The 15,792-nt window shown below is 29.3% G+C and overlaps 1 protein-coding gene across 1 annotated transcript in view; it reads right to left on the bottom strand.

Moving 5' to 3' along the window:
• TppII (Tripeptidyl-peptidase II) overlaps window positions 1-15,792 on the bottom strand; it is a 368,289-nt gene that overhangs the window by 60,181 nt on the left and 292,316 nt on the right. Inside the window, exon 14 of the mRNA XM_075312350.1 lies at window positions 1,304-2,278. Coding sequence (XP_075168465.1) covers window positions 1,304-2,278 — 975 coding nt within the window. The remainder of the gene's footprint in view (window positions 1-1,303; window positions 2,279-15,792) is intronic.

Raw genomic sequence — 15,792 nt, 5'->3', positions numbered from 1 at the left:
TGTACCAAATTTCAGCCTCCACCATCCTATGGTTGATGGTATAAAAATGTAGTGATGCAAGTTGTCCCAAGTGAGGGAGGGAGCCACCGTGGTCCAATGGTTAGCATGCCCGCCTTACATACACAAGGTCGTGGGTTCGATTCCTGCTTCGACCGAATACCAAAAAGTTTTTCAGCGGTGGATTATCCCACCTCAGTAATGCTGGTGACATTTCTGGGTTTCAAAGCTTCTCTAAGTGGTTTCACTGCAATGTGGAACGCCGTTCGGACTCGGCTATAAAAGGGAGGTCCCTTGTCATTGAGCTTAACATGGAATCAGGCAGCACTCAGTGATAAGAGAGAAGTTCACCAATGTGGTATCACAATGGACTGAATAGTCTAAGTGAACCTGATATATCGGGATGCCACCTAACCTAACCTAGTCCCAAGTGAAGCTAGACACAAATAATGGCTATAAATGATAAAAAATGTAAAGTACACTTACTCGTACCAAATTAGCCCTATGTCTATTTTTGTACTCCCAAAATTACCATCCCCAATAACCACAAAAAAATACTATATTCCAAATTCCATTAAAAATTTAGCGACTGTCTTTAATTGGTTCAGGAAGTCATCCTAAGTAATCTGAAGAAAAATATGTTGTAATTTTATGTGACTAAGCCTCAAATAAGTGGTATGAGAAGTGATCCCAAGTAATCTGAAGGAGGATATTTTATCATTTCATGTGACTAAACCTCAAAAAAAATATTTTTTTTATTTATTAATTTATTAATACTCTTGGGAATTACCTTAGTTTCTTGAGCGAGTACAAGAAGTAAACCCAAGGAATCTGAAGAGTGCCTACAGTGGCAAAATTTCTAGCGAATTAATTGCTTTTTCTAGGAAAAACCAAATAAATTTTTCTTAATGCCTTTTGAGAAAATTTCCTGACCAAATGTCACCTCAGTAAATTTACTCTACGGTGACCTAAGGAAAACCTCCGTGTTTTTTTTTTTTGACAAACAAAAATTAAATAGAAAACTTCTTAAAGATTCATTCGCTATCAATTTCTCAAAGTATCTTTTGTTGTTAATCAATAGTTGGTTGGTTAGCAGGTGCTTTATGGCTTTCCAGAGAAAAACTATTAAAAAATCCATTTAAAAGTTTACTTGGATTTCCACAGAAATTCTCATTTACTATTTTCCTTTGTTTGCCACTTACTTTTGGTTATTGTTGTTGTTGGTCTTCCTTTATGGCAAGTCATTGCTATTACGTACCCTCATTATTATTTCTGTGCTTGTCCCCCCTCCCCCCATTATACTCACCTAACTTGGTTAGCATTGAACATTGGAAATCACGTAAACTTTCAGCATATTCATCGGTTGTTGACTTTGATTTCTTGGGTGAACCTTGGGGGCCAGCAGCCGCAGTATTGGCACCATCTCCAGCATTTGAGGGTACAGATGCAGGACCCGCTGTACCGCCCGAACTTTTCGATTTCGAAGAACTACCCATAGATGAGTTTGAACTACTGCTGGATACAGATGAACTGCTACCATTTGCACTGGCACCATTCTTCTTTCCACTATCGGGTGGATTCAGGACATAGGTAAATTCTTGAATGTCCGCCTTGCGGCCCACTTCATCCTTGGCCAAGGTTATAGAGCCAGCCAACCATGCTGTACTCGCTGGTAAACTGGCCTTTGATAATTTCTCCAGACCAAGCGGGGCAATGTACAAGACCTTGGGACAATCATGTTTAACCGTGCTGTAATTGAACTTACGTCCCGCTATTACACACTGATTGTATTGATCGTAAACCTCGAGATTTATGCTACTCGGCAGCTTGAACAAAGCAATCATATTGGCCTCATTGATTTTCTCCAGCACATCACGTTTCTCGTGGCGTATCTGCAGTCGAATGCAGTACTCGCCCTTATCCAATTTCGTATAGAATTTGTGTGAATTAGCATCACCACAGGCCACCATATGCTTGTTGGCATCGAATATCATCCACAGCTGTGACTCGTATTCCGACTCGTAGAGGACGGAATTGAAGATGGGCGCATAGATAGCCACCTCCATGGCTTTGGCCACATTTAGGGAGTATGTCAAAATATTCTGATAGATTTGCCGGCCCTCTGGTATAACATCACGTGTGCCACTTAAGGGTGATACCTTCGATTCTGTGGGTCTAAGGACAACGGCTGCGGTTTTCAATTGTATTACGGGCTGCAATTCTTCACTGACCAACGAAGTGATTTCCATTTGGTGGACACCACGAGCACCATGCATGACATCTATAATTGAAAAAGCAAATTGATATCGATATCGGTTATTTGGTTTGTTAGAGTAAACATGGAAACAAAACAGAAAAAAAAAAACAAAACAATAAAAACGAGTTAGCTCACTAAATCCCCGAATCACGTTATAAAATGTATGGATTTGTTTAGTTTTCCCCAAATTCAAATAGGAAAAGGATTTTTCATGATTTGCATTATGACCTGCCCGAAAAACAACAACAAGAAAGGTTGATGATGCTAACTACTACAGATTGCTAAAACCCAATTGCAGTATGGGTTAAAAAAAATAAGTTAAAAACAAAATCAGCTTTAAAATACATAAATCATTCTATGAGAGTTTGATATATGGGACCTTATCTTTACCCCTATAAAAATTAAGAGAATATTTTGCTTTATTATATCGTTTGAGCGTTGGTATATGAAAAGCGATGAAAAAGTAAAAATAATAAAAAATAATTTAAGAATATAAAATAATTCAGATAAGGCATATATATTAAATTAAACAAAATTTAAATTAAATTAGAAGATGGATCTAAGCTCAGGCCATCTGTGAATAAATGAACAGCCCCAACCAAGAGCAGCTAAGAGTGATTTATTCGAGGACAGCGTTGCCACAATGAATTTTTGTTTTGCACCAACATTTCGTATAGAAAATTTTGTCAAAATTGTATTTCTATCGAATATTTTGTCATAATTTTTCTTCTATAAAAAATGTTGTCAAAATTTTATTTCTATAGAAAATGTCGTCAAAATGTTATTTCTATAGAAATTTTTGAAACAATTTTATTTCTGTAGAAAATTTTTCTCAAAAACATTCTCTGTAGAAAACTTGGTTAAATTTTAGTCCATTAGAAAATTGTGGCAATATTTTATTTCTATAGAAAACTAGCGTAACCCGGCCCGCTTCGCTGCGCCTTCCGAAGCGTATTTGGAGGAACATTTTGCATTAACTTAGTCAACTATGTCCTTCGTGCTGAAAACAAATTCGAAAAGATTTAAATTCTTTTAAACGCATCGGACTACTTGATTTTTCGTTTATAGGTACAAATACGGCGGGAGAGGGTGTACCCTTTCCTCCAAATTTTTTAAATAATGTTCTGTATTCAAGTAGTTGGACAACCTTCTATATTTCTTGTGAATTTTAAGTGGGGTTTGTCAAGGAAAGGTATCCTTCTCCTCAACATATCTGAAAATTAAGCACTATATTATAATACATACAAAGAATTACTGTTCCCATCCAATAAATCGGAAAAAGCAAAAGTAGTAAAAAAATTTACTACATTAACATTTGCTAAAATGTTGGAAAATGATGCACCCTCTACGTTGGCTGCCAATTTCATGTAAATTTAAGTTCTTTACTAAAAATAAGTCTGGCAGAGGCCTGTACAAAAATCATAAAATTATGTACCGAGTTCCCATTTACGGACAACCCTCTACTTTCAATTTAAAAAAAAAAAACGTACAAAATGGGACCCTCTCCCCACCTTCGCTCCACTCCGACCTGATATCGGACTATCACGTACCCTATATTAATTTCGCAACTACTCAATGGTCCCTATAAATTCTATCGAAGTAAATCGATAAAGTTTATTTCAATTTTCCCCTTCCCCAACCAGATATCGAAAACTCATATACTAATTTAAAAATTATGTATAAATTTAATCACCTCCTGCCACGTCCCTGTAAATTTCAAGTAGATCGGAGATGTTTAAATTTTGCTCTATTGTTTTAAAGGGACGTCACTTTCCCCGATACAATATCGACACCCCTAACCTTCCCTGAAAATTCTTGAAACTTTCCTTCAAGTGTGGGGCAAGGAAGGTTGCCTCTTCGTTCATAACCTTCCCCCACTGCTTTTGTAAATTTCAAGAAAACTTAAATTTTTTTGTAGTTTTAGAGGAGGACCTCCTCCCCGACCAAATGTCGAAAAGCGTATATTTTGTAAACGTCCCAGAAAATGTCAAGCAAATTATAAGCCTAAAGAGGCGGCCTCTCTTCCGTCCAAATATCACAAAATCAGGTATCAACTATTACGGTTGACGGAGGTTACGATCTCTCCCCAGTCCTCTGTAAATTTCAAGTAACTCGGTAAAGTTTAATTGTTTCTCTGTATGTACTTAAGAGAAGCGGATGTCTCCCTATGCCCTTTTATTTTTATTAAAAAATCAGGAACCTGATATAAATTTCGTAACCCATTTTTTTTGTAAAATTTCAGTCGGGGGAGTTTTGTTTGAACTTTCAAAAAAAAAAAAAAAACAAAATTTGGGCAAAGGGGTGGTCCCCCTCCCCGACCAAATATCGAAAAATAATGTAGCGGATTTTTGTCTACATGCCAACCCCAACATTCAATGAAAATTTCAAGCAAATCGCATAATTTTGTTCCAAGTTTCAAAAAGTAGGGCAAGGGGGAGGTCCCCCTCCCCATCCACATATGAAATCATCGGGTACCCCATATTAATTCCATAACCTCACCACATGTTCTCTGTAAATCTCAGATAATTTAGAGAATTTTAGTTTTTTTCACTGTACTTTAAAAAAAGTCGAACAAAGGAGAGGCCCCCCTCCGCCACCAAATATCGAAATAAAAAGTAGCGGATCTTTGTCTAGATGCCAACCCCAATCTTCAACGAAAATTTCAACCAAATCGGTCAACTTTGGTCCAATTTTCAAAAAGTCCGACAAAGGGGAGGTCCCCCTCCGCGACCAGGTGTCAAAAAATGAGGTACCCTATTTTCACCACATGAACGCCCCCTACGATCTCTGAAAGTTTCAAGTAAATCGGTTCAGCCGTTTCGGAGCCAACTCGGTACATACAAACAAACAAACAAACAAACAAATAAACAAACATAAATTGAATTTTATATAAAGGGTGATTTGTTAAGAGCTTGATAACTTTTTTTTAAAAAAAAACGCATAAAATTTGCAAAATCTCATCGGTTCTTTATTTGAAACGTTAGATTGGTCCATGACATTTACTTTTTGAAGATAATTTCATTTAAATGTTGACCGCGGCTGCGTCTTAGGTGGTCCATTCGGAAAGTCCAATTTTGGGCAACTTTTTCGAGCATTTCGGCCGGAATAGCCCGAATTTCTTCGGAAATGTTGTCTTCCAAAGCTGGAATAGTTGCTGGCTTATTTCTGTAGACTTTAGACTTGACGTAGCCCCACAAAAAATAGTCTAAAGGCGTCAAATCGCATGATCTTGGTGGCCAACTTACCGGTCCATTTCTTGAGATGAATTGTTCTCCGAAGTTTTCCCTCAAAATGGCCATAGAATCGCGAGCTGTGTGGCATGTAGCGCCATCTTGTTGAAACCACATGTCAACCAAGTTCAGTTCTTCCATTTTTGGCAACAAAAAGTTTGTTAGCATCGAACGATAGCGATCGCCATTCACCGTAACGTTGCGTCCAACAGCATCTTTGAAAAAATACGGTCCAATGATTCCACCAGCGTACAAACCACACCAAACAGTGCATTTTTCGGGATGCATGGGCAGTTCTTGAACGGCTTCTGGTTGCTCTTCACTCCAAATGCGGCAATTTTGCTTATTTACGTAGCCATTCAACCAGAAATGAGCCTCATCGCTGAACAAAATTTGTCGATAAAAAAGCGGATTTTCCGCCAACTTTTCTAGGGCCCATTCACTGAAAATTCGACGTTGTGGCAGATCGTAAGTCTATTCATGATGAAATGTCAAAGCATACTGAGCATCTTTCTCTTTGACACCATGTCTGAAATCCCACGTGATCTGTCAAATACTAATGCATGAAAATCCTAACCTCAAAAGAATCACCCTTTATATAGATTTTGTAAAAATTTTATTTCTATAGAAAATTTTGTGAAAATTTCATTTCTAAAGAAAATTTTGTCAAAATTTCATTTCTATAGAAAATTTAGCTAAAATTTTATTTCTATAGAAAATTTTGTAAAAATTTTTTTTTTTTTTGTTTTGATCTCAGCTTTAAAAGCATTTTGTTGACTAAACTACAAGAGTAGCTTAACCAATAGAGGAAAAGAATGTTTGTCAAATTTATCTGGGCAAAGCCCTATAGAATGCAAGATGGTTGGATGGACGCACGTTGGACGGAATTACCACATTCCTCATCAGTATCCTCTACTTGCAGCAAAACTATCAACCAATTATCAGAATAAATTCAGGCAGTTCGCTAAAACCAAAGTGAACCACACTTGAACCTTCCGAAAAAAATTGACAAACATTCCTTTCCTCTGTTGGTTAAGCTACTCTTGTAGTTTAGTCAACCTAATAGTTTTAAAGCTGACATCAAAACAACAAATACTATTGAAGTACAAACCAACAATAAAAAATAAAATAAAATTGTATTTCTATACAAAATTTTGTCAAAATTTTACTTCTATAAAAAATGTCGTCAGAATTTTATTTCTATAGAAAATTTTGTCAAAATGTTATTTCTATAGAAATTGTTGACACAATTTTATTTCTGTAGAAAATTTTGTCAAATTTTTTTTCATTGTTAAAATTTTAGTTCATTAGAAAATTTTGTCAAAATTTCATTTCTATAGAAAATTTTGTAAAAATTTTATTTCTATAGAAAATTTTGTAAAAATTTTATTTCTGTAAAAAATTTTGTCAAATTTTATTTCTATAGAAAATTTTGCCAAAATTTCATTTCTATCGAAAATTTTGTCAAAATTTTATTTCTATAGAAAATGTTGTCTTAATTTTACTTCTATACAAAATTTAGCCAAAATGTTATTTCTATAGAAAATTTTGTAAAAATTTAATTCTACAGAATCTAGAAAATTGTGTCAAAATTTTATTTCTATAGAAATTTTTGACACAATTTTATTTCTGTAGAAAATTCTGTCAAAAAGTTTAGTCCATTAGAACATTTTGTCAAAATTTCATTTCTATACAAAATTTTGTCAATATTTTATTTCTATAGAAAATTTTATGAAAATTTTATTTCTATACAAAATTTTGCCAAAATTTTATTTCTATAGAAAATTTAGCCAAAATTTTATTTCTATCGACAATTTTGTCAATAGTTTGTTTCTATAGAAAATTTTGTCAAAATTTTATTTCTATCGAAAATTTTGTCAATAGTTTATTTCTATAGAAAATTTTGTCAAAAATTTTTTCATTGTTAAAATGTTAGTTCATTAGAAAATTTTGTCAAAATTTCATTTCTATAGAAAATTTAGCCAACATTTTATTTCTATAGAAAATTTTGTAAAAATTTAATTCTACAGAAAATTTGGTGAACATTTTATTTCTATAGAAAATTTTATGAAAATTGTATTTCTATACAAAATTTTGTCTAAATTTTATTTCTATAGCAAATTTAGCCAAAATTATATTTCTATCGACAATTTTGTCAATAGTTTTTTCCTATAGAAAATTTTGTCAAAATTTTATTTCTATAGAAAATGTTGTCTTAATTTTACTTCTATAAAAAATTTAGCCAAAATTTTATTTCTATAGAAAATTTTGTAAAAATTTAATTAAAACTAGAAAATTTTGTCAAAATGTTATTTCCATAGAAATTTTTGACACAAATTTATTTCTGTAGAAAATTCTGTCAAAAAGTTTAGTCCATTAGAACATTTTGTCAATATTTTATTTCTATAGAAAATTTTGTCAATATTTTATTTCTATAGAAAATTTTGTCAAAATTTCATTTCTATAGAACATTTTGTCAATATTTGATTTCTATAGAAAATTTTGTAAAAATTTAATTCTATAGAAAATTTTGTAAAAATTTAATTCTATAGACAATTTTGTGAAAATGTTATTTCTATAGAAAATTTTATGAAAATTTTATTTCTATACAAAATTTAGTCAAAATTGTATTTCTATAAAAAATTTTGTCAAAATTTTATTTCTATAAAAAATTTTGTCAAAATTTTATTTCTATAGAAAATTTTTGTCAAAATTTTATTTCGTTTTGTTTGTTATTGTTGGCTTCTCTTCAATCGTTATTGTTGTTTTTGATCTCAGCTTTTTTTTCGGAAGGTTCAAGTGTAGTTCACTTTGGGTTGAGTGAATTACCCGAATTTATTCTGATAATTGGTTGATAGATTTGCTGCAAGTAGAGGATGCTGATGAGGAATGTGGTAATTCCGAAACAGCTGTACATCCAACCATCTTGCAGTCTATAGGGCTTTGCCCAAATAAATTTGACAAGCATACTTTTCCTCTGTTGGTTAAGCTACACTTGTAGTTTAGTCAATGCATGGCTTTAAGCTGAGATCAAAAACAACAATAACATTTTATTTCTAAAGAAAATTTTGTAAAAATTTTAGTTCATTAGAAATTTTTGTCAAAATTTCATTTCAACAGAAAATTTTGTCAACATTTTATTTCTATAGAAAGTTTTGTGAAAATTTTATTTGTATAGAAAATTTTGTGAAAATTTTATTTGTATAGAAAATTTTGTGAAAATTTTATTTGTATCGAAAATTTTGTCAAAATTTTATTTCTATCGAAAAATTTGTCACAATTTTACTTCTATAAAAAATGTCGTCAAAATTTTATTTCGTTAGAAATTTCTGCCAAAATTTTATTGTTCTAGAAAATTTTGTCAAACATTTTTTTCTGTAGAAAACTGTGTTAACATTTTAGCTCATTAGAAAATTTTGTCAAAATTTCATTTCTATCGAAAATTTTGTCAAAATTTCATTTCTATAGAAAACTTATCCAAAATTTTATTTCTACACAAAATTTTGTCAATATTTGATTTCTATAGAAAATTTGTCAAACTATTATTTCTATGGATAGTTATCGGAAAATTTTAGTTCTATATAAAATTTTTACAACATTTTCTTCCTATACAAATTTTTGGCGTAATTTTGTATCTATGAAAACATTTTTTGTTTAATTTTATTTCTGTACAAAATTTTTTGAAATTTTATTTCTGTGCAAAATTTCGGCAATATTTTATTTCGATAGAAAATATTGTTAAAATTTTGTTTGTACAGAAAATTTTGTCAACATTTTATTTCTATAGAAAATTAAAAATAAAATACCGATTTGACAAAAAAGGACCAAAATCAACCAAATTGTAGTTGGTCCGACCATCGGACCAAATTTAAAAATTAATAAGTTTTTCGACCAATTTTGGTCCGATCGGACCATAATGGCAACCCTGTGCGAGGATGTTTTTGCGACATGGCGATCGGATGCCGTCAGTTAAGTAGGCGTCCTCCCATTAGGGTGCCATATAGATAGTTGTAGTAAGGGGAGTGATGTCCCCGCACAGAAAACATTTTCCCGAAAATTTTTCCAATTAAAGTCTTAATTGAGTCTTAAAAAATATTCAATTAGAAATTTAATTGATTCAACAATTTTTTTAATTGAAACAAAACACAAACAAAAAAATTAATAGTATCAATTAATTTTTTAATTGGATCAATTAATTTTTAAATTGGTTTTCAATTAAGTTTTTTAATTGTACTATCATTTCTGTTATTGAAGACATTCCAATTAGAAAATTAATTGGATCAATTAATTTTGTGATTGAATCAAAAAAAAAAAAAAAATGTGTACATGGACTCCCTAATCAAACACAAATATTCAAATATGAACCATTATTTGAGCTATGGATCGGAACAGAAGGAACGAAATGGATTTCAGGCTAATGTCACAACTGCCTACGTTCCGTTAAATCCCCTGGGAGTGCTTGGGGAACGCTCTGTGTCACGTAACCAGTAAGTTGGCAATGTAGGTTCTGTTGATACGACATTCGGATTAGTGCCCGACCTGGCTCTGAACACAAGTATTCATAAGATCTTGAATCAACCATCGCAAGGACCTCACAGCTTGCATAGTGACCCTCGGGGTCATTTCAAAGGGCAACTACATTATCGGACATAAATAACAGCTCGAAGTTGTTACCCTAAACGAATGAATATCCCGACTGATTGGAGAGCATGAGATAGGGAGCTAGCACCGATCTTGGGAGCCACCGTGAAAGCAGGAATCAAATCGCGGGTTCGATTCCTACTTCGACCGAACACCAAAAAGTTTTTCAGCGGTGGATTATCCCCTCTTAGTATTGCTGGTGACATTTCTAAGTGTTTCAAAGCATCTGTAAGAGGTTTCACGGCAATGTGAAACGCCGTACGGACTCGGAGGTCCCTTTTCTTTGAGCTAAACATGGAATCGGACAGCACTCAATGATAAAAAAGAAGTTGCACATAGTTCTGTCAAGTAATAATTTGACCTTTGAACAGGAAGTTGTGCTTTTTTATGAATCTCTGAATTTGAAGATACTCCCACTTCTCCACGCAGTAAAACAACAAAAATACATAACAGATGTGACCAAAAACTTTCGAAGAAAATTTGTTCACGATTACAAATTGTTGTCCTATCGACCCATTCTCATATTTTCTTTCTTCTTTTCTAGCTTTTTAAATTATTACCTTTGGCCCAAATATCAAACATTTCTGAATTTTCCAAATTCCTATGTAGATCAAAATTAATTTGGCCACATACTGTAAAAAAAAGGGTATAGAGTAATTCGTTGATGCCAAGTTTAGTAGCATTATTACATGTTTTCATGGATATATGGTCGGCGTTATCGGGATTTTGTTTTTGTGGTTCTTGTTATATTATTTTTTTTGCATCTTTATTCTGCGAACACATTTGTTATCCTAGTTATTTGGATATGGTCTATCCTTTTACTATACTACCGCAATGCTAGCCTTGTTGGCTGACTGGCTTGCTGGCTGGTTACTGACTCTCAGTAGAACAATTTAATGCTACCACTTGTACTCTTCGTGGTGGTATTTTTATGATGTTTTTATGTTTTTTAACGACTGTTTTTTTTTTTTTTTGGGACTACTCTTAGGGTTTCTCATTCCATGGAGATGAAAAAAATAAATTTTTTATCTTTTGCATCATCAGAGTTAAGCATAGTAAACTCAATCGCATAGAGATATTCACTCTGTGTCACTCACACACACACACGTCCACATACATAAAATAATAGAAGCTTTCTGGCATCAGGCTATGCATACGTGTGGAACATTGGCTGCAGTGCAGTAGCCTTTAAATGCTAGTGTGTATGTGAATGTATTATGGATTTGCTATTCTCTCTGACACACACAGACAAACACATCAGCTTTTGTAATCACCACACACGCCGCCAATGATAAAAAGAGGTCAGTTGGTATTATTCTAACTTTTGAAATTTCACACAAACTATAATGTATCAAACACTACCATATCAAACACACACACGCACACACTCACACTCTCTTCTATGGACCAAAAATGGGGTGTTGAGAACAAAACAACAAAAACACACAAGGATCATAAAAGACGTACAGGATGTGCAAAAAAACAACGAGTGAAGCTACTTGGTTACTCACTCATGGCAATCTCACACTCGATTTGTAATTTGAATTTGTCCATATCTCGCATCACCGTTTTGCAATGCCCCCCACGAACCCTTTCACAGCGACTGGGTGGCTGATATTTAATGAAACAAAGTAAAGCGTCTACCAAACAAACTAAATCTTTTTTTGCTAAAATTTTATTTCTTAAGAAATTTTCTTTCAACAATTTATTTCTATAGACAATCTTGTCAGAATTTTATTTATATAGAAAATTTTGTTAAAATTTTATTTCTATAGAAAATTTTGTTACAATTTTATTTCTATAGAAAATTTTGTCAAAATTTTATTTCTTACAAATTTTGTCAAAATGTTATTTCTATAGAAAATTTTTTTTTCTTAAAAATATTGTCAAAATTTTATTTCTTAAAAATTTTGTCAAAATTTTATTTCTTAAAAATTTTTAAAAACTTTATATCTTAAAAATTTTGTCAACATTTTATTTCTATAGAAAATTTTCTCAAAATTTTAATTTCTATAGAAAATTTTATTTCTGTATACAATTTTGTCAAAATTTTATTTCTATCGAAAATTTTGTCAAAATTTTATTTCCACAGAATATTTTGTACAAAATCTACCACTTTGGCAATTGTGGTAGCCATTGTGCGGTCGAAAGAAATTAGACGACCTCCGTTTTGAACCATTGACGCGTGTTGAGTTCTCTTGGAATGCCCATAGTCTGCTGTCATCTGCCCAGGGTAGATACAATTTTGTCACAAATTTATATCTATAGAAAATTTTGTCAAAATATTATCTCTATAGAAAATATTGTCAAAATTTTATTTTCTTAAAAATGTTTTGTCAAAATTTTACAATTTTGTCAAAATTTTATTTCCTTGAAATTTTATTTCTGTAGAAAATGTTGTCAAAATTTTGTTCCTATAGAAATTTTTGTCAAAATTTTATTTCTTAAAACTTTTGTCAAAACTTTATATCTTAAAAATTTTGTCAAAATTTTATTTCTATAGAAAATTTTTTCAAAATTTTAATTTCTATAGAAAATTGTATTTCTATATAAAATTTTGTCAAAATTTTATTTCTATCGAAAATGTTGTCAAAATTTTATTTTTATAGAAAAATTTGGCAACTTTTTAATTCTATAAAAAATCTTGCAAAAATGTTTATTTCTATTCTAAAATTTTATTTCTTAAGAAATTTTCTTTCAACAATTTATTTCTATAGACAATCTTGTCAGAATTTTATTTATATAGAAAATTTTGTTAAAATTTTATTTCTATAGAAAATTTTGTTACAATTTTATTTCTATAGAAAATTTTGTCAAAATTTTATTTCTTACAAATTTTGTCAAAATGTTATTTCTATAGAAAATTTTTTTTTCTTAAAAATTTTGTCAAAATTTTATTTCTTAAAAATTTTGTCAAAATTTTATTTCTTAAAAATTTTTAAAAACTTTATATCTTAAAAATTTTGTCAACATTTTATTTCTATAGAAAATTTTCTCAAAATTTTAATTTCTATAGAAAATTTTATTTCTGTATACAATTTTGTCAAAATTTTATTTCTATCGAAAATTTTGTCAAAATTTTATTTCCACAGAATATTTTGTACAAAATCTACCACTTTGGCAATTGTGGTAGCCATTGTGCGGTCGAAAGAAATTAGACGACCTCCGTTTTGAACCATTGACGCGTGTTGAGTTCTCTTGGAATGCCCATAGTCTGCTGTCATCTGCCCAGGGTAGATACAATTTTGTCACAAATTTATATCTATAGAAAATTTTGTCAAAATATTATCTCTATAGAAAATATTGTCAAAATTTTATTTTCTTAAAAATGTTTTGTCAAAATTTTACAATTTTGTCAAAATTTTATTTCCTTGAAATTTTATTTCTGTAGAAAATGTTGTCAAAATTTTGTTTCTATAGAAATTTTTGTCAAAATTTTATTTCTTAAAACTTTTGTCAAAACTTTATATCTTAAAAATTTTGTCAAAATTTTATTTCTATAGAAAATTTTTTCAAAATTTTAATTTCTATAGAAAATTGTATTTCTATATAAAATTTTGTCAAAATTTTATTTCTATCGAAAATGTTGTCAAAATTTTATTTTTATAGAAAAATTTGGCAACTTTTTAATTCTATAAAAAATCTTGCAAAAATGTTTATTTCTATTGAGAACTTTGTCAAAATTTTATTTCTATCGAAGATTTGATAAAATTTTATTTCTATAGAAGATTTGATAAAATTTTATTTCTATAGAAGATTTGATAAAATTTTATTTCTATAGAAAATTTTGTTAAAATTTTATTTTTTTTAGATAATTTTCGCAAAATTTTATTTTTTCATTTTAATTTTGTCAATTTTTTTGTTTATAGAAAATTTAGTCAAAATTTTATTGCTAGAGAAAATTTTCGCAAAATTTTTTTCCATAGAAAATTTTGTCAAAATTATATTTCTATAGAAAATTTTGTACAAAATTTTATTTCAATAGAAAATTTTGTACAAAATTTTATTTCTTTACGAAATTTGGTACAAAATTTTATTTTATAGAAAATTTTGTCAACATTTTATTTCTACAGAAAATTTTGTCAAAATTTTATTTTCTCAAAAATATTCTATAGACAATTTTATCAAAATTTTATTTTCTTAAAATTTTATTTCTATAAAAAATTTTATCGAAATTGTATATCTTTCGAGAATTATGTCACAATTTTATTTTTATAGAAAAATTTGCGAACATTTTATTTATATTAAAGATTGTGCAAAGTTTTATGTCTATAGAGAATTTTGTCAAAATGTTATTTCTATAGAAAATTTTGTCAAAATTTTATTTCTATAAAAAATTTTGTCTAAATTTTATTTCTATAGAAAATTTTCTCAAATTTCTATTTCTATATAAAATTTTATCAACATTTTATTTCGATACAAAAATTTGTCAAAATGTTAATTCTATAGAAAATTTGGTAAAATTTTATTTCTATAGAAAATTTTGTTAAAATTTTATTTCTTTAGATAATTTTCGCAAAATTTTATTTTTCATTTCAATTTTGTCAATTTTTTTTATAGAAAATTTAGTCAAAATTTTATTTCTATAGAAAATTTTGTTACTTCTATAGAAAATTTTCGCAAAATTTTTTTCCATAGAAAATGTTGTCAAAATTTTATTTTTATAGAAAATTTTGTACAACATTTTGTTTATATAGACAATTTTGTAAACATTTTATTTCTTTACGAAATTTTGTACAAAATTTTATTTATATAGAACATTTGGTCAACATTTTATTTCTATAGAAAATTTTGTCAAAATTTTATTTTCTTAAAAATATTCTATAGACAATGTAGTCAAAATTTTATTTCTATAGACAATTTTGTCAAAATTTTGTTTCTATAGAAAATTTTGTCGAAATTTTATTTCTATAGAAAATTGTCTCGAAATTGTATTTCCTTCGAGAATTTTTATAGAAAAATCTGGCAAAAATTTTATTCTATAAAAATTTTTGCAAAGTTTTATTTTTATAGAGAATTTTGTCAAAATGTTATTTCTTTAGAAAATTTTGTCAAAATTTTATTTCTAGAAAGAATTTTGTCAACATTTTATTTCTATAGAAAATGTTCTCAAAATTCTATTTCTATATAAAATTCTGTCAACATTTTATTTCGATATAAAATTTGTCAAAAGTGTTATTTCTATAGAAAATTTGCTAAAATTTTATTTCTATAGAAAATTTTGTTAAAATTTTATTTCTTTAGATAATTTTCGCAAAATTTTATTTTTTCATTTCAATTTTGTAAATTTTTTTTACAGAAAATTTAGTCAAAATTTTATTTCTATAGAAAATTTTGTTACTTCTATAGAAAGTTTTGTTACTTATATAGAAAATTTTCGCAAATTTTTTTCCATAGCAAATTTTGTCAAAATTTTATCTTACGAAATTTTGTACAAAATTTTATTTATATAGAAAATTTTGTCAACATTTTATTTCTTTACGAAATTTTGTACAAAATTTTATTTATATAGAACATTTTGTCAACATTTTATTGCTATAGAAACTTTTGTCAAAATTTTATTGTCTTAAAATTTTATTTCTATAGAAAATTTTGTATAAAATTTTATTTCCATAGAAAATTTTCGCAAAATTTTATTTCCATAAAAAATATTGTCAAAATTTTATT

Source organism: Haematobia irritans, chromosome 5 (genome assembly GCF_050003625.1).
Source record: "Haematobia irritans isolate KBUSLIRL chromosome 5, ASM5000362v1, whole genome shotgun sequence".
Lineage (NCBI taxonomy): Eukaryota > Metazoa > Arthropoda > Insecta > Diptera > Muscidae > Haematobia > Haematobia irritans.
This window is presented reverse-complemented; position numbering and strand designations above follow the sequence as displayed.